This window comes from Nipponia nippon, unplaced genomic scaffold (genome assembly GCF_047370975.1).
Source record: "Nipponia nippon isolate SJK-2023a ecotype South Korea unplaced genomic scaffold, ASM4737097v1 scaffold_4, whole genome shotgun sequence".
Lineage (NCBI taxonomy): Eukaryota > Metazoa > Chordata > Aves > Pelecaniformes > Threskiornithidae > Nipponia > Nipponia nippon.
Window position 1 is genome coordinate 63,406,175 of NW_028262358.1, and position 23,344 is coordinate 63,429,518.

A 23,344-nucleotide genomic window follows, 5' to 3' on the forward strand; every position below is an offset into this window, starting at 1 on the left:
CATGTAAATGTTTGTTTTTATTTTATGTAATTACCTATATAAATTACCTATGTATAAATTAGATTTAATTCTAAGCTTACTAATGTGAATAAAAGTTAATGGGCAAATTTTGATAAATTCTCATACAAAGGTTGGCTTCAAACATTTTTCACCTGTTTCAGTTCACATCCCATTATTGGCTAGATCATAATGTCATGGTTGTTCACATAAAATAGATACTTACATAATTCTTTCATGGCTCTCATAATGGTGAATTATGGATCCTGTTTTCAGAAGAATATGAAGAACAACCTTCAGGATTAGTACCAGGTTCTGCTCGTCTCCTACCTGAAGGACCAAGAGAAGGAGAGGAAGATTCTCCAGTACCACATGAGGTAATAATTTGAGAAGGAAGGATTCTCTAAGTAGTGGTGCATTATGTCCTTTGTGTGCCAGGTAGACTGTATTAATTTTTGATCCTTTTTAGAAAAATTTCTTATGTGTAGACCTCATTCCAGGCAAGCAGTAGATTGTCAGCAGATGCCTAACGTTTGTCTCGTGTGGAACCAGCTGTTCCATCACGTTAATTAAATATTCTGCCTACTCTTTCACCATTGTAATGAGTGGCAAATCTCCCATTGACTCCAGGGTTGACAGAAGTATCTCTCACAGCTACCTGATGTAAATAACAGTTGAAAAAACAACATAGATTTGTCAAAACCTGACATACTTTCAGGCACCTGCCTGTCATTCTTGGAATATGCACTGCCCACAGATTCTTCACATTTTCTGCCATGAAATTTCCTTATTTATCACATTGCTTAGGAAAAAGCTGTGATGTTTTTCTCTTGAGAGTTTTTCAGTCCATGTAATAATATCCTAATTAAAGATATACAATGTGATTGTAAAGCCTTATTACCAGACCCAGGACATATGCTGCATCTAAACGTGCTTACTCGTCAATGATGTTTCTGTTTAAAAGCTGCTGATGGTTCTCTGATGTCAATGACTGCACCCATCCTGTAGGTTGCTCGAGAGGGTCGACTACAGAGACTTCGTAGTTTGGAGGAGCAAAGGAAAAGAAAGGCTTTTGTCTTGACTATATCTGATATCTCTCCACTCCCACTGTATACTTACATGGGGTTGCAATTGCATACAGCATTATGTTGTTGTTTACATATCACATCCTATATTGTATGCAGAAGCACTCCTGTTTCTGTGATTTTAGTTAACAGTCAGAATACAGTATGTACAGAAGAACAAAGAAACAACGGCCATTCTTTTGTCAAGGAAAAAAAACAGGGGGTTGATTTTTATTTTATTTTTTTCATATCTCTAGAGATACTGCTATGTGCAAAGCAGGCCAAATGATTCTCACTTCTCCAGACAGAGATTAGAAACTTTGCATAGCTTATGTTCCCCTCCTGTGAAGTAAGACTGATGATTGTCTTAAAACATGGGATACTTCGTAAGCAAAAAAAAAAAAACCTGTTAGAATTTAAGATTTTTTTTATTCCAAGGTGTTTGTATCCTTCTTACGTGTGCTTTCCACAGCTATTCCTTTAGTCAAATGGTACTAACATAACTAGATTTCTTTAAAATGACTTGACTTTTCCATGTACTTTTTCTAAAATTGAATCTAATATTTTGCGTCTGATTTGCAAGGCTCAAAACATATGCTGTGTTGCTTAGTTACAATTTTTTCTTTTTTCAGATGATTTATGTAATCTTTGCTGCATAATATATATTGCAATGTTCAAGGTTAAAACACTCAAAGCTACTTCTATTCACCTTTTTTCTATAGCTTTTGTTTTTAATAGGTGAATAGAGATAGGTAGCATTTAATAAATTATTGAGTAGGGATTACTCACTTGGCAGTCTTCTTGAAGCCAGCTGTCCTGTTGAAGTCAACTGCTATAAATCGAATTACTAAGTGTTTTGTTCCTAACTATACTTTAAAAAGAGAATTAATCACTACACCAAGCAGTAATAATTAATCTGAAGTATCTTTTACTTCTTTGTAGCTGAGAAACTCATAGCCAAACCTTTGTCCAAGAAAGACAAGGGTGCATTACTTCCACAAACTTCTGTAAACGCAGACTGGAACAAACATAGGAAAAATTACATTACTGGAAAGCATGAAGATTTCTTTCTTCTGTTGTCTATGTTGCTGGAGGCAAGGAAGGTATCCCAGAGGGAATATGTTGCTATACTCACCCAGTTTCACTCATACCCAGATCAGAAAAGGGAGAAGTGCTGAGGTACTTACTGTCATTAAAGACTTGATCATTTTTATCCACATCTTTTTTTCTGTTTTAATCTAGTAGGAATCTAGTTGATTTACTGGATCAAAATACTTCTATGTGCACTAACTAATGTTACTAACATTTGCAACCAGTATTTATTATTCAACTTTTTGAGAAGTAACATTTGATTAGTTTTGATCACTTACATTTTTTCAAGTGTTTATGGTTGACATATTTTTCTAACAATAGTTTTTGTATTACTAGTAGCACTTTTTTAGTAACACTCAGTTTTAGTAATATTTCATCAAAATAGTCTTTACTTTGATTCTACTGGTATTTTGAATTAAATTGCCTGCACATTTAATAATTAGTTGGAATTTTGTAGTAATCTATGTAGTACATACAGATATTCAAAAGGCATAATGAATAAAGTGTGCAGTAACAGTCCAAAACCAAGCAAATATGTTGCTTTTTATCTTGCACGGCATCCAAAGGCACTACAAAATCATAAAGAGTCCACAGAAAAGTAATGAAACATTTACAAGTCCTGGAAAAATGGTATAAGAGGATATACTTACAAGATTAAACTAGCAACGAATGAGCAGTGAAGAGTGTGTATGAAATAGTACATGATGTAGAGAGGTGAACTGGCTGCACTCTTTTTCCTTTGTTTTTTTTTTTCCCCTTCTGCTGTTAAACAAGATCAGCGAACATTAAGCTGGAATGGAATACATCCAATACTGGTAGAAGGAAATTTATGTTTATGACGTGCGTAGTTAACCTGGTGAACGTAGCTACTACAAGACACTATTAAACTTACGTGCTCTGGGATTAGTTTTTTTAGTAACACGTTTTAGGCTGAGGTAATGGCTGAGATTTCAAAAACATCTAAATGACTGGGAAACACAAATCTGGCTGATTTTTTTTAATTTCAAGTTACATAAGCACTGTATAAATCACCAAGCAGATAGTGAATTGAATCATATGATGAATCAAATCTCTGTGTAAGACTTGCGATGCCTTGAAGTGTAATGGTTTTACAAAAGCTGCAGAGTGTTGCATAGAAGAAATAAATTGTCATTCAGCTGTTTGTCATAATGAAGGAAAGTTGTACAGCACTTTGGCTTTAGGCAATACCAGATACTTCTGAGACAAAACTGCTAAGACGACCACTGAGGGGGCTGATCGGTTATGGCAGTTCCTGTGTTGCAGCAGTGACACAGCAACTTTTCTTCCTATTCCTTTCATTTTTTTTCAGTATTAGAGCTGATGAAAGCAAATGCCAATTTCTTTTACATGGGGAATAGGAAAAATCCTTATTGTATAATACCCTATGATTTTTTTTTTCTTTGACAGAAAATGAAGCATGTCTTGTTTTGGTTTTTTTTAATCAAAAAATATTTATCAAATAATTAATTATGTTGTTGCTTAAGTTGTTACCACAAGCAGGAAAATATAACTGAATTTTTTGGTTGTGTTTGGTTTTTGTTCACAAGCATGTCTTTCCAAATACTTAGTTATATCCAGGTCTGCTATATCTGTTGTTCTTTCTGGGTTTTTTTGAGGAATACTTAAATATTTAGCTCTGTTAAGACTGCAAAAACACTGTGAAAATCATCACAGCAGTTACTTGTGAGATTTTGCTACCATATGAGACTAAATAGGGCACTTAAAGTGTAGAATAGTATGGTTTTAATTACTGAGAATACCAGATAGTCTAATTAAAAATAGTTTTCCAACTGCAGATATTATAAATGCATATCTAGCTGATCTTCAGAATTTTATGATGAGTGAATAAAATGGAATCATTAACATTAGAAGAGCGTGTAATGCTCAAGATCCTATATTAATCTTTGCAAATAATAAAAAAAAGTTGCAGTTCAAAGAACCTGCTTTCAAAATGCTTTCTACCATCAGCTTTGCATTCATAACATAATAATTTTATGCAAACCTTGTTTTCCTGCCTTATGAGTTACTTAACTCCTGAGCCACAAAATTAGGTCATAATCATCTTTAATTACAACATACATCTAAACTGCCAATAGAAATTTCATGGAGTGAAGTTCTCACTGCACTGATGAAGAATCCCAAGAAATAGAGATGGACTTGTCATCTGGCTGCTCCAGTAAATGTGCTGTTTTCAGGTTCCTTAAGATAGGAGTTCAGATAGGGTTCTACTAGAAACCATAATTTGGGTTTTGCAAAATTTTGGCAAATCAGAGACATTTCAAAGTCAGTAGTGTCTCTTTTTTTTGGGCCAGAAATGTTCTGCTGTCTATAAAATCTTGTGAATATGTTTTATAATTTAAGATGGCCTACCACTCACTATACAAAATGCATCTAATTGGATTCTGAATATTAATTACTCAGTTCTACATTATGTGAGAATAGTGGGAAGTAGTAATAGACAAAAACAAAACAGTAATTTAAAATGTCCATTAAAAGTGTAACAAAATATTCTTTCTAGTATATTTATCTTTGAAAAATGATGTTAAGGTGTAAAATAATGATCATAAGCATGAAAAGAAAAGGGTTACCTTCAAGAACTGCATTATCATTTTACAATTTGGATAATCTACCCAGGATCATCAAAACTTGATTCCATGTATATTTAAACAAAGTTTGGGATTATCACTGTTCACATAAATAATTCATGTTCTCACTCTTCTTCCCCTAGAGTAGGTTGTTGTCAGACTTTCTGAATAGTTAGCCTAGCGTGTCTGAAACTAACCTGCCAAGCAATTGATGCTTTTCCCCTGGGCTTGAGCTTTTTTGATGTGGGTTTTTTTGTGGGCTCAAAATTTATTTATTAGATCTGAAAATTTAGAAAGCATAGAAAACTTGCTCAAAAATATTTCCAAAAATACTAGCTAGAAATTTCTCTATTAGTTTCATTAAAAACTTTCATTTTATAGTTTGTACTGTTTCTCTTTTCTCCTTTAATGGTGCCTTTCTTTGGGTTACTGGGGAACACTTCAGTAACTGATTATCTTTTAGGAAGCGGAGGGACTAGGAAGATGTGATAATGTTAATGAGGGAAACGTTAAAGAATTAATACGATGGAACTCTTGCAGCGAGTAGAGCTGAAAACTTTCAACACATCATGAGTGTGTTCATTTTTAAGGTTCAGGCAGGTTGCAGACCCACAAAAATGTGATATTCAATTGAATTAGAATGTATTATAGTGAAGTTTATCATTCTGGGCTTCATTCATGCCTAATATGATTACAGATCTCTCTAAAGTCATTGACATCTGGGCTGAAAGAAACTATGCTTTTCTAGAATCAGTCAGCAAAGCTGCTGTGTGGTCTTCCACATAAACTGTTGAATAGGCATTATAAAATAGAGACATCTTTGCAAATCCTACTTTTGAAAGAGTAATTACTTTGATTGTTCTTGAAGAAATCCTCCTTCTGAAAGAAATGTTACTATGGTACCATATACGAGAAACAGACCATTTTCCTTAAACGTTACCTGATGTTAACATTTTTCACCTTTAGTTCTGTAGTGTCCTATTTTTAGATATTCTGTTTTCCCTTTAAAATGCAGTTTGTACTGCTCAAGTTGAATTACTCTTTTAAGCATGTGTGGTGCTACTTTATTTGTAAGCTGGTAGCTCTTTCTTTTTCAACTCCAAAACCACTTCTGTGGGTCCTAATGTGTTCTGTCTCAACAAATGTTTGCGCCTGTGTCTATAGTATTATTTGAGTCATTGAAAGAAAAGGCATCTGGTTTATAAGCAAATTAATATCTATTGGGGAGAAAAGAAAAGATGAAGTGACAATCATAATCATTTGCTGTAAGTGACTGGTATGTTTAAAGATAGGAAGAATCAGGCTGAGCCCCTGAACTCGGTCAAGCAGAACCAAAAATACTATTGAGGGACATTTATATGATTAAGAGAGTTCTCAGGAGCAAGCTAACTTCTCTGTCCCCATTGTTTTCTCCTTGGGTCCTCATAGCCTCTTTCTGAGGATTGAACTATTTTCATGCAAATTTTAATGCAAAGCTGTAACCACAGATAAATTCCCAGAGGCCAAGACTTCAAGACTGAAAACAGCTGTTCTAAACCATAGCACTTCAGTCTCAAGTATCTTGTCTCCACTCTTCCTCCTCTTTCTTTTGCTGTCCCTCAAATAGTCGACTAGGTGATTTTATTTCTGAGATGCACTATTTGTCAATGTTGAGCCATGACTACTGTTTTCACCCACCAGATTTCCTCCTGGTCTCTCCTAGCCCTTAACAGGCCCAGGATTTTGCAATTTCAAAGACCAGACAAGGCAAAGTCCTCTCTGCCTGTGGTTCTAGCATTCATGGATGGAGAAGCTAGTGAGTATTGGCTTAGTCCTAAACACGACAGTGGTTTAGCTGTTTTTTATGAGAAAGATAGAAACTCATGCCAATGTCTCTGTTGTATACAGAGCCACAGTTCCGCTAGATACTCTCAGCTAAGTTAACACTGTTCGACACAGGGGTTACAATATGGTGAATCTGATTTAGATAGGCTTGTTCTTTAAAAACACTAGAGAGGGAAAAAAAGCAATTATAAGTTAATTGCATTTTAAATAGGAAGGCCATGGCAAAAGAAATATATATAATTCCAATAGCAAAGCTCCCTGCCAGTTGTTCATTTAATGGGGAAATGTGTGGAGGGGTACAGAATAGCAGGGAAAAAAAAATTGAGTGTGGTGTGGTATCACAGCATTTCTCCCAAACATGACTCGTTAGAACAGTTTTGACAGGAGGCATCAACATGGTTGTGGGCAGTTAAGTACATTGCTATAAATCTTTTATCCACGGACTGTGTAATAGAAAACAATATCCAAACTCAATACTGAGTTTAATGTCCTAAAGACTAGTCTGAAAAGACATGTTTCTAATTGCTGTGTGTGATCCCACAAAACTTTAGATCAAGTTCTGTAGAAACAGCTTTTATGGGAGAGTTCTCCTGTACAGAGTAGGCTATAGAGCAAGCACATTTACTTTCATGGCTTGAATCACCTAAATAGATTGCCGGCACCACTCCATTCTGTCCATCTGCCTCGTAGTCTATCAGAGTACCTCTGCAGACCATCAGTCTTAGAGACAACTCTGTACAGCCTAGAGGAAAGCACTACCGAAGGTGTAGACTTGGGATGAGGCTTTGTCCCTGGTATTTCTTTTAGATGCCCTCTGCTTCAGGTTTTGCTATGAAGTACATTCTGATACCTATGATTGTTTCCACAAGTTGCACAGGGATGGTTTAGTGCTTGACTCACTGCTGTGGATTCTACAGCAGGGGTCAGGAACTGAAATCCGTTTGCGTATTCAGCCTTCAATTGTTCGCCTTGGTTGCTTCTTATGTGGCAACACTGAGATAATATTAAGTATCAAAAAATTGAGGCCAAATGAGCTGTAAAGCAAGCAAGGCTTCTAGAAAAGGAAAGTATATATTTTATTACAATTTTTATTTTTATGATAGCAAACAAAGCAAAAGAAACTTCAGAAAATCTAAGCTTCTACAGTTGATATGAACTGATGTTCTCTCCTTCTGGTGGGCTATATGTTTCAAAGGGTGGAGAATTAGAATATGGCAACAAAATTGAACACCATTAGTGGTATTATACAAAGGAGCTCATATTTTGTACTGTGTTCAGTATTTGTTCTTGTGAACAGAAAAGTTCAAGATATTCATAGTAATTATCTGACACAAGAATTTTTTTCTTTAAAGCAGAGCCATAATAATTCTGTGTTAATATTTAAGCTCTTCAATCTGGATCAATTTAATAGCTAACACTGTATCTATTACAATGCTAGGTTTGCTGAATCTTAGTACAGACACAGTGACAGTAGCGCAGAGCTGTTTGGAGCTTCCTGTGAGATCTGCCCATGCATAACAAGAGGTCGAGAGGTGTAGAAAAGGGGGAAGAACAGATCAACAGCCTCTTCAGCCCCTCCATACTCAAGAATTCTGTGGCTTGCTCCTTACATTAGCATGTCCTTGATGCATTCTCAGTGTTAAGTGTTACCACTACCTTCCTAGCCACATACCTCCTGCCTGTTTTCCCAGCCTCCACTCACTCATTCACTGTGGTCCTCCTGCTGCTTCATCCCCTTGTTGCACCTGCACCAGCTCCTGCACTGCCTTCTTGCATCTGCTGCTGACCCCACTTGTTCCTTCCGTACTGCTACTGCTTACTCACATCACTGGGACGGGAAAAGTAGTTCAAGGAGTGGGCTGAGGGACACAAAGGTATGTGGGATAGGGAAGAGAAGGTAGTGGCAGGGAGTTCTACTTCAAAAAGATCTAGTATCTAGTTCCTGCCTCATTACATACTTGAAAGTTTGTAGTTAAGAAAGGTATCATACTTGAACTGTACTCTGGAGAATTGGGAGTCTGTCTCTACAGACCCTAGGAATTCTCATTAGTTGCCATGTCAGGTGAACACAGCTATTCCAAGATAGTCTCTAATTGTGTGCTTGGTACCCATACTGAAATGCTGTGCTTGAATATATGAAAGCCTGTGTGATGGGTGGTTTCTTTAAAACAGATTATAAGAACCTTCAGTTAGGCAGCTTAATTTAGTGGATACTTTAATCTTCTAACTGTAAAACAAAGATAATTTTGTGTTTTGGTATCTGTAAGTTTGAAAAAACTTAGTCTATTTTTTATAAGAGAAGTCAGTCTTCCGTAGTGGCACTTAAAGGAATTCTACAAAACTGTGCTTTGGAAAGGTCCATATTTTATTATAGTATTAGTACAGTGTCAAGATTCTGTTATATTTACTCAAAAAGGAGGATAAAAAACCTAGTTCAACATCATTCGCATAGGATTTTCAGAAAAAGATTTTGTTTTGACTGCAAGTGAAGTGAATTCATGATTGTGTATGGCAAGGAACCGCAAAGTTATGAATGCTGAAGGAAGTATTAATTACTTAGAGTCATTCCCTTTACAGCACTCCCTTGTATTTTCATATCAGTGGCATTATATTTCCTTCTTTTGTGTTTACTTTTACCGTTGACTTAGTCTCAAGTTTATTACTGTATTAACAAGGATTTTGTGTATGAAGCAGAAGATTTTTCTTCCTAGCCCCGCCAATGCTACATTATTATATTCTAATAGGCTGGCTTTTGTCTAAACTAATGCAGCAATCTGTGTTATTTCAGCAGAGTAATTCTAATGACTACTGTTTGAACATGGTTGTTGTGGGCAGCGTGCTTATATGAATTCAATAAGTCAATGGAAGCTTGATCCTGTTTCTTCTAAGTCAGCAGAAAAATAATATTAAACTAATAAAATAATACTAGGGAGCAGGACCAAGACAAAAAAGTTCAAATTTCATTCAGCTGCTGACATTGACTAGATGTTTTTTAACTAATTCCAGTTAGAGTTTAAGAATGTCGTTAAACTGTTCAAGGCTAAAACTGAGGTTTGGGAGATACGGGGTTTGGTTTCAAATCGGTCTTCATTTGTGTGTGCCAAGACAGTTTTCATCTGTGCCTCACTTTACCTCGAATTAAAATTGGACTATTGTACTTGACAGGGGAATGTTAAGTTTTATTCATTAGGGCTTTGAAATCTGTGATGGGTGAGTTTAGTGTCTGAAAACAAAGTATTGCTGTTCCATTTTAAAACACTGAAACTGATGCTTAAGTGATAAAAAAAATGCTGTGAAGCAACCCTCTATTTTCTCTCTGTTTAAGCAAAATATGGAGGAACCATGGCACACCTTGCCTGTGAGGTCACACAAAATGAAATGAATAATTGGCAGGCTAGAGGGTCAAGAACTGTATTTTTTTTTCTTCTCTGTTGCTTCCAGAAAGCTCTTTTTGGCTTTGTGGTTACTTTTTTAGATGCTATATTGTTGTTAGGCACTCCAGAGCTGCTGAATGATACTCCCTTCCTAATACTGCTCAATTTTAACTGGGGTTTTAGAGACAGTGATGTCAGTAACTGGCTGTTTCCTGGAGCGATTCAGGCTGATAGCAGAATATTAAACATCTTATTTACAAGCAGATGAGTACCTCTGTGCTTGGCAGAACTGGATGGGCTGATCTTTTTAACACTAAGGGTATTTGAGAAATTCAGAAACAATGTAGTAGGTTTTGCTTTAGGCTGGCTATGAATCCGAAATTCAACTAACAGTCCTAAAAAAATCATAAATGTGGACCAAGTTTTGAGGGTTGAGTTAGTTTCAAGCCCATTTTTCTCCTTTACTCCCTGAAAAAAAATCTTACTTTTTGGAAAGTACGAGATCTAATCTCTCCCTCCCTGCACTGGCCTAGGGCTCCAGTATCCTGAAAGAGACTTTTTCTCCAGTTTTCCAAGGTCTTCATAGGAACCAGTCCCCACTCTTGCAATGCCTGCCTGGATATAACTTTTATATGCATTTTTCATGCATGCCATACCAAACGGACGCTTACAGCTTATAGCTGTCCTGTCAGCCTGAACTAGACATCCACAACAGTTTTTCACTGACAGTGTTGTGATAGTAGGTCTGAACCTCCAGTGTGCTGCACTGCTTTGCACAGCTTTTCTCCTTGGTTGTGGTGCTCTGGAGGTCCGAAGTTCCTGGCTGGATGTGTAGTGTATGCCTGGTTCCAGAAGAGCAAATTTTGAGAGAGACATAAGTCCTTTCGGTTGTGTTGGCTTCTGCCCTCCATGAAAATGAAACTACTTGGGTAGCTACCAGATACATGTGAACAGCCTGGAAGAAGGTACAGAAAATAATCTGTCCCTGAAGACAGTAAACTCAGGAACGGCACTCACATTTCCTTACAGGAATTCTTGCAGTAAGTATGAGACCTGTTAGAATTAGAAGAGGTTTGTTTATACAGTGAGCGAGTTGCATAGAGACCCACTAATTACATTGGAAATTAGAGAATTTACTTAAACTCTTCCAGGTTTGGTTGGTTCGTTGGGTTTAGCTCTGAATTATAAAGTAACCTGGAGTGATTTGAAGTGCTTTTGACTGAAACTTGCAGGGTTAAAAAATAGACAGGTTTCTCTTGTTAAAAGTATTCAATAAGATGGCTTTTTAGCATTCTCTTTATTCATGCAGTAGCAGACATAACTCTTTACAGACTATGTGTATTTTAAGCTTACTTCAAGGAGATTCATAACCTCTTGTTTCTACACATACCTGAAAACTGTCTTTTATTTTCAAGGAGGTTTGTTTTTTTGGGGTTTGGTTTTTTTTTGTTTTGTTTTTTTTTTTTGTAAAGCGGGGTACTGTTTCCTTGTTTGTAACCACATAGGAGTTAACATTTTATGGCTGACAGACATTCTTTTTCAAACGAGGTATATTCTCTCCTTATTCAGGAAGCTGGTGGGTTTTCTATGTACATGTGTTGGCCCCATTGTCTGTCTTCTTTTTACCTTCCTGCTTTTTTTTTTTTTTTTTTCTTTTACAGATGTCACCAGTCATCAGTAAGTCAGGAGACCTAAAATTTAGCTTGGAGCATGACACAGATAGAGGCTCACCTGCAATACAGTAAGCAAGAAATACTTAAAACAATTTGCAGTGTTATTTCTACAAGTGCTGTTAGAAAACTGTGAGAAATGTTCGACCAGGATATTTTGTTTTAGCAAGCAAAACAAGAAGTTAGCTTTAGGATAATCATTCAAAAAGTGGTTCGTACCTGAAACGTGAAGGAAATAAGTTTGTTATATGTATGTACACACACACATATGCATGCACACGCTCTCTCCCCTGAAAAGAGCAAGGACTATAACGTACATGAGAATCAAAACTCAGGGGTATGGGATTGCCCTGTGGCATCCCTTAGTTATGTATTAGGCTTTATTACTACAAACTGCAAACTATTTTTGCACCTTCTAAAAATTAATTTATATAAGTTGCATAAGGTTGTCACATACTGAGAAGATGCAAGCTAGCATCTTTGATTGTGACAATTGCATTTTTTAAAAATTGTATGTATTCGTTGTGTGAAAGCTGTAAGTAGATAAGATCTCAAAATTTTGAACAAGAGCTTCCACCATATCTTTAGGTATTGCAACCATTTATACTTCAAAAAATGCATCTGAATATACTTCCTGTGTTTGGCATTACAGGTATCTGTCATCTAAGCAAAGTTATTTCACTAATCGTTTTCCAGCCTGGTCCCCTCCCCATATAAATAATCTGTGCATATATGGTGTAGATGCAGATACATATCTAATTTTAACTTACCTTTAAATCTTAGTTTTCTATCTCCAGCTGTATCTAGATTTGAAAATAAATTGCGAGTGGAAAGTTTAGCCCTCATGTATGATGAGGAATGAGCTGTATAACTACACCTTGACAGAATTTGATATTGAATTTTGGGCATAACTATTCTGATAGGATGTACATTAAGGAAGGAAATGCCTTAAAAGCACAGTTACTGTAACGGTTGATACAGTCTGTTAGAAGCCAGTATCAAAAATTTGGTATGACTCAACTCCATTAGTAGAACTTCAGGAAACAATTATTTTGAGGTGACCTTTCCAGGGCATCCACTGAAGAATGTGGGACCACAGAATTAAAATGTGGAATCACAAATGATTTAATCAAATTCAAGAATTTTGGGTCATATCAAACGTGAAAAACTCATTTTAATGGAAACTAAGGCTGTCCTGAGAAGAGATAGCACTGAAGTGTCAGGCTGAAGAAACAGAGCCCCAAAACTGCTTCAGTTATATTTCAAAAAGGTGAGAGAAGACACCTACGTGCCTGACTCACTGGAACGTACTCTATCCTCCTGAACTATAGAGAGCAGGCACATCATGGAGATGCCAGTCTGAAGTCATGCTTCATGCCATTGCTGTCCCATCTGGGCAAGGAGCACTGTTGCAGATCCTCATTCACAAGCTTTCAGGGTACTGAGCCATTTATACCTGATCATTAGTGAAAGATGCCATGAAGTAGCATTTGGTGCTATACCTTGTCAGGGGAGAACTAATTTGAAAGGGAGGAAGGTAGACATGTCAGTACTACACAGTGCTGTATTTTCCTTCCAGGTACAGGACATTCTAGGGTTTATTACGTTTTTGCTGCATTTGTCCCCAGTGCTTGTGTTTTGCCTGATGCGGAGAGGGCAGTTTGCTCTGCATGTTCTAAGATCAGAATGCCAATCTGAGTAATGTCTATTCCTGATGTAAAGCTTGAATCTGAAAGTATGTACTTTGCAAGTTCTTCCATGAACTAGAACATAATGAAATGTGATTCGCTTGTCTTTGTAGTTATAACAGTGACTGCACATATCAAGTTTTTTTCAGAAAAGACTACAAGTTTTTGCCTTACTTTGAGAGCTAGAAGAGAGAAGGATCTGGCATCTCTGATGCCAGCAGTTTGAAAGACTGTTCCATATTTCTCTTTATAGGCTATCTATATAGTACAGATTAGATAGTAAAACATCTCAGAAACATGGCTGCATATTTTTCATGAAAACTCTCACTTCTTTGTACCTGAAACCATCACCTGCAGGGACTGTGACAGAACTGTAGTTTTCTTGTTCACTGCAGTTGATGTGTCTTGAAATAACCTTAAAAAATGACACGCAGGCAAGTGTTGCTATCTTAACTGGAAAAGTTTTCTATTTTAGCATCTAAAAGCAGTATCAACATGACCTGAAGTCCAGTCCAATCTGTACTTAAATAGTTGCTCCACCTAAAACATTGTTATCTTCCTGGTTTCTGTGAAAATACACTTAATATCCATGTCACATGCTAGTATATAATAGGAATTATGCAGTAAATAAACTTTGTAAGAATCAAGTGAGATGTGATTGCCAAGTGTGCACTTCCAGTATGGAGAAGTGAAACTGTTAGCACCTGCACAACTTGCTATACCTTTCTTTGAGCCTCCAAATGAATGTTTGCTGGTTTGCCTATTAGAACAGTATTCATTATGGCCACAATGCCTGCTCTAAAAGAAACTGAATGGCAAGCCCTTATGACATGTCTGTCTTTCAGAATTTCTGGATGGAAAAATATGGTTTTGCAATAGGAAAACAAATTTTATTCAAGGTGGTAGTAGATTTTTATCTTAGCCAAGCAGTTAACCTATCTTCTGCAGACTCTAGAAGAAACAGAGAAATGTCAACGTAATAGATGCTAAGTGAAGTAAAGTTTTTATCTAAGTATCTCAAAGATTTGATACATCGTCACTTCTGATGTTCAAATAAAAGGATGAAAGCTACGTCTCAAAATTTGAGTAGCTTTATACTGAAAATCTGCATAGTAGCCTCACCCTTCAAATATTAATAATTAGATACTATTTGTCAGTACAGACATTGTCTCCTAAGATACGTTCCCATTGTACAGTTTTGTTGAGCTACACTAGGTAGTGCTCTCTGCATAAATTTACAAGTGATTACGCATCAGACCCAGCAGAAAACAGTTTGGCAGACTGGTACTTATATTCCTGATTAATTATGACTTTGTACCCTGGTTTCCTCATGGAGCAGTACTTCTCAAATTGTTCTGGGAATCCTAACAGAGAGGGTCTTAAACTCCAGAATGTTTTCCTTCAGGCTGTTCTACTATAAGAGCTGCAGCAATTCATGTATTCATGAATACATAATTTAACTTAGAAAAAATTCAAACTATAGGCAGATAGTCATCAGTCCATTAACAAGGCTGATGTGTAAATGTTTTCCTCTATAAAATATGATTACCTTAGGACAGCATCACCAACAGTAATGCTCTTGCAGCACCCTTTTTGGGGAAACTGCACACATCTCATTACATTCTTTAGTCTTGATTCATCCACTCGCTTATGTGTTTCAGCAGCCTTCAACGTAACAGTTCCGGTCACAAACCAAGACCTCTTTGCGCTAGGCACAATACAAATTTTGAACAAAGACAATACCTGCCCTTGAAAGGTTACAGTCGAAGTGTTACTACATATTTATAGTTAAATAAAGTTACAACTTCTGTCAGGAGTGGGAATTAATGGTAGAAGTGGTGCAACATCTGCATAATTCCTGGCATCATCTGCAAGACCAGTCTAATTCCCTTGTTAAAGGCACTACTTGGGAAAGATACAGAAGCTTGACTGATGCTTTTGGCATTGTATGAAGTCTGATAGGCACAAATAGACATTAAAGTGATTTCAGATTCTATAAATCTGTCATAGTTCAGGTAAACTAAAATAGAAAAACTAATCTTATGCACTTTGCCTGCCTGTCTTATTCTTGTTGAAGAAATAAACCAGGAATCTCTTTAATTGCAAGTATTTTGGTGTTTGAGCTTAGGAAACAAAAAGAAAAAGTGCAATGGCTTTTATGAGAGGAGACGACTGGTAATTTGTATTTTCTAATCACATCTGTTGACTATTGATCAAGACTAGCTGATTTTTAAGATCATGAGCAGTTCTTTTCAAAGCAATGCTATGATATGTTGAAAAATAGGCTAGTGGAGTGGTCTCATTTTGTCTTCATGTTTTTTCTGTCTTTGTTCTGCTGTGGAATGGTAGTTTTTATAGCTGTTTCAGCATTGTACTCAAGGGGGACAGGCACACAATTGCTCTAACACTTCAGCTGTGGATGGAAAAAGCTCTAAATTTGGGCTAACTTTGTGTTTCTTTTACTCTTTTTATATCCACTTTCCTCTAGAGGTGCAAAGAAAAAGAAGAAAAGGGTACAGAAGAACGAGATAGAAAATCAGCACAACTTAATGGGTCTCGATACTCCTGTATCATCAGTTACAGCTAATGGTGTTGAAAATGAACCTACAGCCCATGGGGTGGAATTGAAGAAGAAGAAAAAGGCAGCAAGAGGCTCAAACGTAAGCACGAATGGAAAGACAAATATTGCCTTTGAGCCTGAATCCTATGACGTATAGTCATAATTTAATTCTAAATACTGGTGTGATATTCAGTATATATGTTGAAGGCTGCAACTACGATCTCACTTCTAGGATTAACAAGAAACAAAGAAGTTAAAATATTCAAATATGCAAAATGGCGCTAGCTGTGACTTACCAGTGGTGTAAACCTGTTCTGGAAGACTTTTGCCCTGAGTTCCATGAAATTAACAGAACTTGAATGTTCAGCTCCTCACTGGACTGGTAAAATCTGAAACCGACTTTCATATTTCATGAGAACCCCACTGACAAATACAATGTTAACCAATTTAATATCTGATTACACCTTAATTTAGGCTGAACAGGCATTTCTATACACTGTAGATCAATCCATTTGGAGCAGAGAATCAAATGAAAAAGTGTGATCTAGAGCAAAACAAGCCCAACCACTACATATGTTATTAAATTAGCATTTTAAAATGTGTTGTAAGTAAAATAGAGGAGTGTTCAGAACAGTAAAATTCCAAAGGCAAGCTGACGTTACAGTGTACCTGAAAACATAAGCTTTTTAAAAATATTTTCCTGACATGAAATATTCACTTGGGCTGCATTTCACAGCTCTGAAGCAAATTGTTGAGTAACTACCTATGCAACTACACTGTCTTCAGCAGGACCACTCATGCTTAGCAGTGTAAACAAGTGTTGCAAATTCCAGGCAGTTATATTTTTCAAATGAGGTTTTCTGCACATAATAAAGGTGCATTGCAGTTTTGTCAGAGTTCCTGGCTGCTTCGGCAGCAGTCTTGCCAAATATACTTTCTTTTGTCTCAATGAAATATTTCATATCCAACTGTGCTGTTTGTTTTACTTGTAGTCCTTATTCACTTGTAAGTGTCATTAATCTATTTTTTTACTTGAGTATTATGTTGTGAACTTTTACTAATGACCTCACTAATTATCTACAGTGCTAAATAATTTATATTTTATATTAAAGGAAACACTTTCTATCAGTTAGCGTTGGTATTTTTTCTGGCTGATGATGTCCAGTTTATTTTTACTCTGCTAGGAAATTCTTCCTCCTCCCCCTCTGAAGCAATAAATAACATAAAATTAGAAAGCCCTTATTTAGTAGACAGGGCACTTGATTCCATTAAAAAAAGAAGTGAGAATAACAATGTTGGGCACTGATGTGTGAAATGCACCCAGATGCAGAGGACTAGTTGCTGTATATTGTAATATCTTCCCTGCACATGTTTTAAAGCCAGAAAAATCTGTAAACTTGTTTCTTCTGAGTAAAGCATGGCAACAAATACTCTTTTTTGGCCACACTGGTAATTGTTCCTTGCTAACAGTCCTAGCTTTGGTTTGCCTAGAGCATGTGTATGGAGTTCTCCCCTAAGTGGGACTTGCGTATGTGTACTGGAAGTTTATTAATGTCTCTTTCCCCAGTCAGAGGTGGTGTAAAATTATCTTAGTCCTGGGACTGCCTGATTCTAGCAAGGCTCCTAGCCTTTTATCTCTCTGCTTTTGTAAGATATTCCAGCCCATCCTTCTGTGTGACATGGGATGTAAAGATTTTATGAAAGAGAAAAATCTCAACATCTTAGGTTTCTTAAAATGTCCTGGATCACCTTTAAAATAAGGGCAGAGCATGACATCAGGCTCCACGTCAGGGAGAGCTGAGCAGTAGCCAAGATCTGGGAGCTCATTGGAAAGCATTGTAAAATGTTAATTTGGCATTGTGGACACTGAAGACAGAAATAACACTTCAGATAAACACCACAGAGAGATGGTAGTTCTAATCAAAGGCACAGCACCTCCTTTCATGCTTGCGAACTAGGGCTCCAATTATGTTCACTGCTCTGAAGCTGAATAGAGCTGCTTTGCCACACTTTCCAAATTGAGAGGAGAGGCAGCAGTAGTGTCTTCCAAGGCACAGTTCCAAATAACAATTAAGCAGAAGGAATCAGATAAGAGCCAAACATGAAAATGCAGGGAGTTGAAAATAAACTTTTCATAATGTTTTCTTGTAATTGCAATAGCTTTTGTTTTGTTTTTATATTTTTTGTCCTCCCTACCACATGGTTGGTTAGAGACTTCTGTTGCTTTATACCGTGTCACTGTGGTACTAGAGTTTTCTGCATTCATTTAACAGAAAATGAGCAAAAAGATCTGAAATTAAAAACAAAAACGTCTAAGTGATTCTTCAGTATTAAAATTAGAACCTTCAGACTAAAATCTCTTAACAAATTATTAACATGGCGTAATGGCAAAGACAGTTTTTATCTTTTGTTCAGAAATACGGCTGATACATTCATTTCAAGAAAAACTGCTTTTCTCTTCATTGTTAGTAGATTCTTTCTTCTTCTGACATTGCTGTTGGGATTTTAAACTTACAAGAAAGGATAAAACTTTTTAAACAGTTTGAATTAGGGTAATGGTTTAAAAAAGTAATTTTTTAAATTAAACTTTATATAACGGTGCTTGTTTCTGTGTTAATGCAACCTACATATTTTTAAAATCACTTTAAAATTAATATTGTGTACATTTGCTGAAAATTGTCCAAATATTTAAAGAACTTACATTTCAGTGGAAGAAAAGAATTCCAGAAGGATTCTGATTGCCTACTGAAAATTTTCTGTCTTTTTTTTTTTTAGTTGAACTACATTAAGTATCTTAAAACATGAGTGCCCTGCAAAATTGCTCCCCGAGGCATGAATTAAAATACAAGAGTTATAAAAGTCTATTTGGAGAGTTTTTAGAGGGTGATACAAGTTCATTGCTGGAACAAAGCAGATAAAACCTTGTTTAAAAAAAGGGTAAATATTAGATATTATAACTGCCTGGTGATAACAGCATAGTAGGTCTTTCATTGTTCTGGTGTTTTTAGGTTTTGTGTGTGTGGTTACAACATACAGTTCCTATGACATTTTTATGATATGGCAGAGACATCGAGAACAATGCATAAATTGATGAAATAGAAAAGAATGGATGGCACATTTTTCCTGTGTTTCCCAATAGCCATCAGATTGCATTTAGTTTCTTCCTTAAAATAATTTGAGGAACAGACATCGTAGAACACAATAAGTGTATTTGTAGCATCACTTAATTCAGAAGGCAGTAGGGGATGGATCACAGTCAAACAAGGGCTAATGAGAACACAGAGGAACATGACAACTGAAAGTCTCTGTTGACTAGTGAACTAAATCTGCCGGCTGGACCCGATTGTCTGATGGAGAATTGAATGTCAGGATCATTTAGGGTTAACAATGGCCCATTGCAAGCAAAAGCAGACAGCTATGAAAAATAGCCGGCATGGTAGCCATTCTGCGGAGACCGTGGATACAAACTTGGTAATGAGGCACTTCATTCACTACATCCTTCTGCTCTAATTACTAAGGTGAATAGGAAATACTTCATTTAAGGCGGGAACAGACTAAAGCAAAAACACTTGTTTGGTAAACACAAGGGTGGTGGGGTTTTTTAATGATCCTTTTCTAACACGTATGAAATTAGTATGTATGCAGTGCAACCTATTTTATGGATGTGGAAATTGGGAGGAGACAGAACTATTTTCTGAATAGTGGAGGGAGGCTAGAAAGAGTCACCTACAGGTTTGTACCGTGGGGTTTTTCCCTTCGCATTCTGTCCAATGACTATCCAGAATGTTTTGGACAAATTAATTTATGGATCACACCTGCACTTGTGAAAACATACTGCGTTAGTTCAAGAAGTTTTATTGCTTGGAGTACAAAATATGTGCATTAGGAACAAAACTGTGGCACATAAGGAATAGAAACGAGAGGAGGTCTGAGAGAGGGAAATAAGAAACTTAAGAAGAAAACTGCTGTCTGGGGGAGACTTGCAAGAATGTGGCAATTAGAAATTGGAACTTAAGAAGAAGGAACAGAAGATAGTGAGAAGGCGTGTTATAGCAGAGCTTTGGTGGCTTCGGTCATGTTTTTTAGACTTTAGAAATTAAGATATTTAACCACTTCACTTTTTAATACATTTAAGTTTTGTGCCATTTACAGGAGCTTTTCGGATGAACCCTTAGAACCCATGAGGAATATTCTCCTGTGTCTCTCCAGTAACTCATACCTTGGTACTGTCCTAACTCTGAGCTACAGCCCGGAAAGGTCCGTATCATCTATGGCTTGCAGTGCTGTTGGGAGAGATGAAGCTTTGGTTCCCTAATTTCTGGCACAGGTCTTCAGAGGGCACCTTTATAGTCGTTGTCTGTTGCAATACGCACCTCTGCCTTGATTCAGTCCGCTCCAGCCTCTTCATCCGGCGCAAAGCAGCTAGAGCAGAGATGAGAATTTCACACCAAGCGTTGAGCTGCTGTTTTGAACATGAAATATCGCATGATCCTTTTCTTACACATAGATGCGTTCTACTCACAGTGGTTTTGGCAAGAGTTTTGTCCTTTGTTCAGTCTGTTGTATGCCGGTTGCTTGCTGCCTTCCCCTTCAGAAGGGCCTGTTTTCCAGCAGTGATATGTATACGTCGAGTCCCGGTCCTGCAAGCTGCTCAGAGTAGATGGACCCCTATGCTCGAAGCTCTAGCAAAGCCAGCAGGAATTAGGCTTTCAGCAGCAACATCATGGCTGTGGTTTATACGTTAGCGTACACTAACTTTAAAGACTGGAAAAATATTTTCTAGCTTGCACTCATAAATGAAAATGATAGCTCTGTGTTTCATCTAAAACTCCAGCCACCTGATTTTTTGTGAGGACTTTGTCAGCTCAAATGAATTTGCACTATGTTTGGCTGTGGCAAGCAAGTTTACAAGCCCTGTCTAATGCTCAAATGCAAATACTTGGCAGAAACTGCAGATGCCACTTTTAGCGGAAAAATGTTTCCACACCGGTAAAGCAGTATCAGTAAAATCTATGCTCTGAGCAGACATCAAATTTTTGTTGCACTTATATCGCCTGCACAGGCAAGGAGTATAATAAACTAGTGTGTAGCAGCTGTAAATTTTCTGAGGATTTATCTAACCACAAATACATCGAAATGGGGAAATAGGGCTATATTAAACTGTGCAAGATGCTGCTGGAACTCAGCCATTTCTGCAACATCCTGTAATTAATTTATTATGACAGGTCTGGCAAACTGAAACACCCAATACACTTGCGACAGACTGTTATGATATAGCTGTTTGAAAACTCTGTAGTCACATAAAATGCAGGTATAGCTGGAATAGAAAAAAAAAAAAAAAAATAAAACAGAGTGCCCAATATTACCACTACTTCTCTGAATCTGGAAATTTTTCCCAGAATCACATTCACCAACATCATGGAGTGCCCATGGCAAAGTCAGCGCAGGCAGAGATCCTAGCTGGAAACGGAATTGTTGCAGAATATATTGGCTTAGATCCTACTCTCCTGGGAGTCAGAAGGAGAGTTAATGAAGTTCTGTGGACACGTTCAACTGAGGAACCTCTTTTCACACATTTTGTGAGTCAGTGCGGGCCCTAGCCCTGTGTTTGGGTGATTAAATTAGTAAGTAAGTGGAGCTGAGACACTCAGTGCCGGTTTAACTTTCTTCTTGATCAGTCCATATTTTTGTTTCTCTGTCCATGTTAAAGACACTCAGTTTTGTTTAATAATAGTGAGAGAGTTCCAATGAAATTGTCTGCGAGTTGAAAAGAGAATTAGTACAAATTTCTCCAAAAATCAATTTTTTAATGTCTCCTACTGCTTAGTTCTTAAAAAGGTGACTAGAGTGGGTCCTCTCTGCATTCAACTGCTTATCCTACATTCATTGCCTCAGCTCTCAGTTAAAATGAAGAAATACTGAATTTCATCTTTTTCTGGGGATACCTTCAGTCTTGAATACCCTGCTATTAATCCACAGCTAAATATAGCCAATTCAGCACTGCGCAACTGTATAATCTGAAGAAAATTCCTCTTTCTCCCCTCCCAAGTTTTGATAAGTAGAATAGGTTGTTTTCTTCCTTGCTTGCACTGCGTGTTTTAATGTGCACAAATTAAGCCTTTGCATATCCATTGCTGCAGGTGAGCGGTGCAGAGTAAATGCAAGTGGTTATCATCACCAAGTGTTACTCACTTGGCAGTGTTTTTTTATTATGGACTGTAATTGTTCCCTTAGTTCCACTTCAACACTTTTATTTTGCCATTGCATCATCAGCCATTTTTTTTCAGTGGTTGTCATCAGGATTTTGACACCTTTGTATAGATACACAGTATAAAGTAACTTAATTTTATGTTCCGCATTAATTTTAGCACTTAACAGGGACATACAGTCATGGGTGTAATAGTGACACCAGCCCAAGGGTCATTAAAATAAATGCCATCTAAAGCCAAGCTCTAGCAGCCTGCATAAGCCTATAATAAGCTTATACGGGGGTGGTTAATCCCCATTGTGATTTGGTATAATGTCGTAATGAGAAAGTGACATCAGGGAAAGGGCGGAAGGGGCAGTAAATGTGCTCTGCAGTGTGGCCGAGGGCTCCTGCCATCCCTCCTGCTTAACCAACAGCGTGACTGGAGCTGGTCAGGTCCGGGTTATAATTGAGGGTGACTAAAAATGGCTTTTCTGTTAGCTGAGGCAGAATGCTACAGCGCAATAAATATCTTGGGGCAGCTTTCCTCGGTGATGCGGCATGGACGTACGCAGGCAGACAGAAGGTGTGGAGCAACACGTGGCCCTCCGCTGGCTTGCTGCCCAACGGAGGGTATGGCCTTGCAGGTTCCTATTCACCGAAGGCAAAAACCTGGAATCAGGACTCCCGATTTAGACCCCAAAGCTCCTAATTTGTTGCCTTCATCCCAAGGTTCGGATGAGAACCAGGCGGGCTGCCCCGGGGGCGGGTCAGTAGGCAGCAGGGAAAGCTCACTCCTCAGAGTGGGGCACCCCGGGCACGCTCCTCAGAGCGGGGTGCTCCAGGTTGGCGTGGGGCAGGGCCAGGGCTTGGGCCTCCTGCTCCCCGGGGACAGGCCCCAGTCACCCAGCCGGCACAGGGAGGGAGGGTGGAAGCTCTAGACAGCGCTTTTTGCCACATGCTTGAGTGAGGCGGTAGCTGCAGCTGCTTTTTTCTTGCCGTTCTTTCAGTCGGGGTTAGGTTTCCTCTCTAAAAGTGGAAGAAGCCCTCAATGGCAGCTCTTCAAGTTCAGCATCTCTGGCATTTTGCCCTTTGTACTCTTTAGCAACAAAATAGTGTAGGTTTTTGGGTCACGTTTGGAAACCTGGGCACGTGGCTCTTGCTGAGCATCACTTGAGGCAGGTTTGTAGGCCAAGGGGTGCAGACTTGGCCGCCTCCAGTTAGGTCCCTGAGTAGCCTGAATTCATATTGAGAAAAGATGTCTGGTAATTCCCGGGTTCTG

At 37.7% G+C, this 23,344-nt stretch overlaps 1 protein-coding gene across 8 annotated transcripts in view; it reads left to right on the plus strand.

Moving 5' to 3' along the window:
- AHI1 (Abelson helper integration site 1) overlaps positions 1-23,344 on the plus strand; it is a 127,083-nt gene that overhangs the window by 81,360 nt on the left and 22,379 nt on the right. Inside the window, exons 23-26 of one of the 8 annotated variants that reach the window (XR_015708079.1) lie at positions 274-374; positions 11,619-11,698; positions 15,804-15,975; positions 20,028-20,132. Coding sequence is in view for 7 of the 8 variants with exons in the window: in XM_087774045.1 (XP_087630171.1) it covers positions 274-374; positions 11,619-11,698; positions 15,804-16,032 (410 nt within the window). In the remaining variant the exon portion in view is untranslated. Of the gene's footprint in view, positions 1-273; positions 375-2,003; positions 2,034-6,461; positions 6,549-10,697; positions 10,743-11,618; positions 11,699-15,803; positions 17,004-20,027; positions 20,971-23,344 lie in introns of those variants that run through there. The other 7 variants (XM_087774046.1, XM_087774048.1, XM_087774044.1 and 4 more) reach the window with 7 other exon arrangements.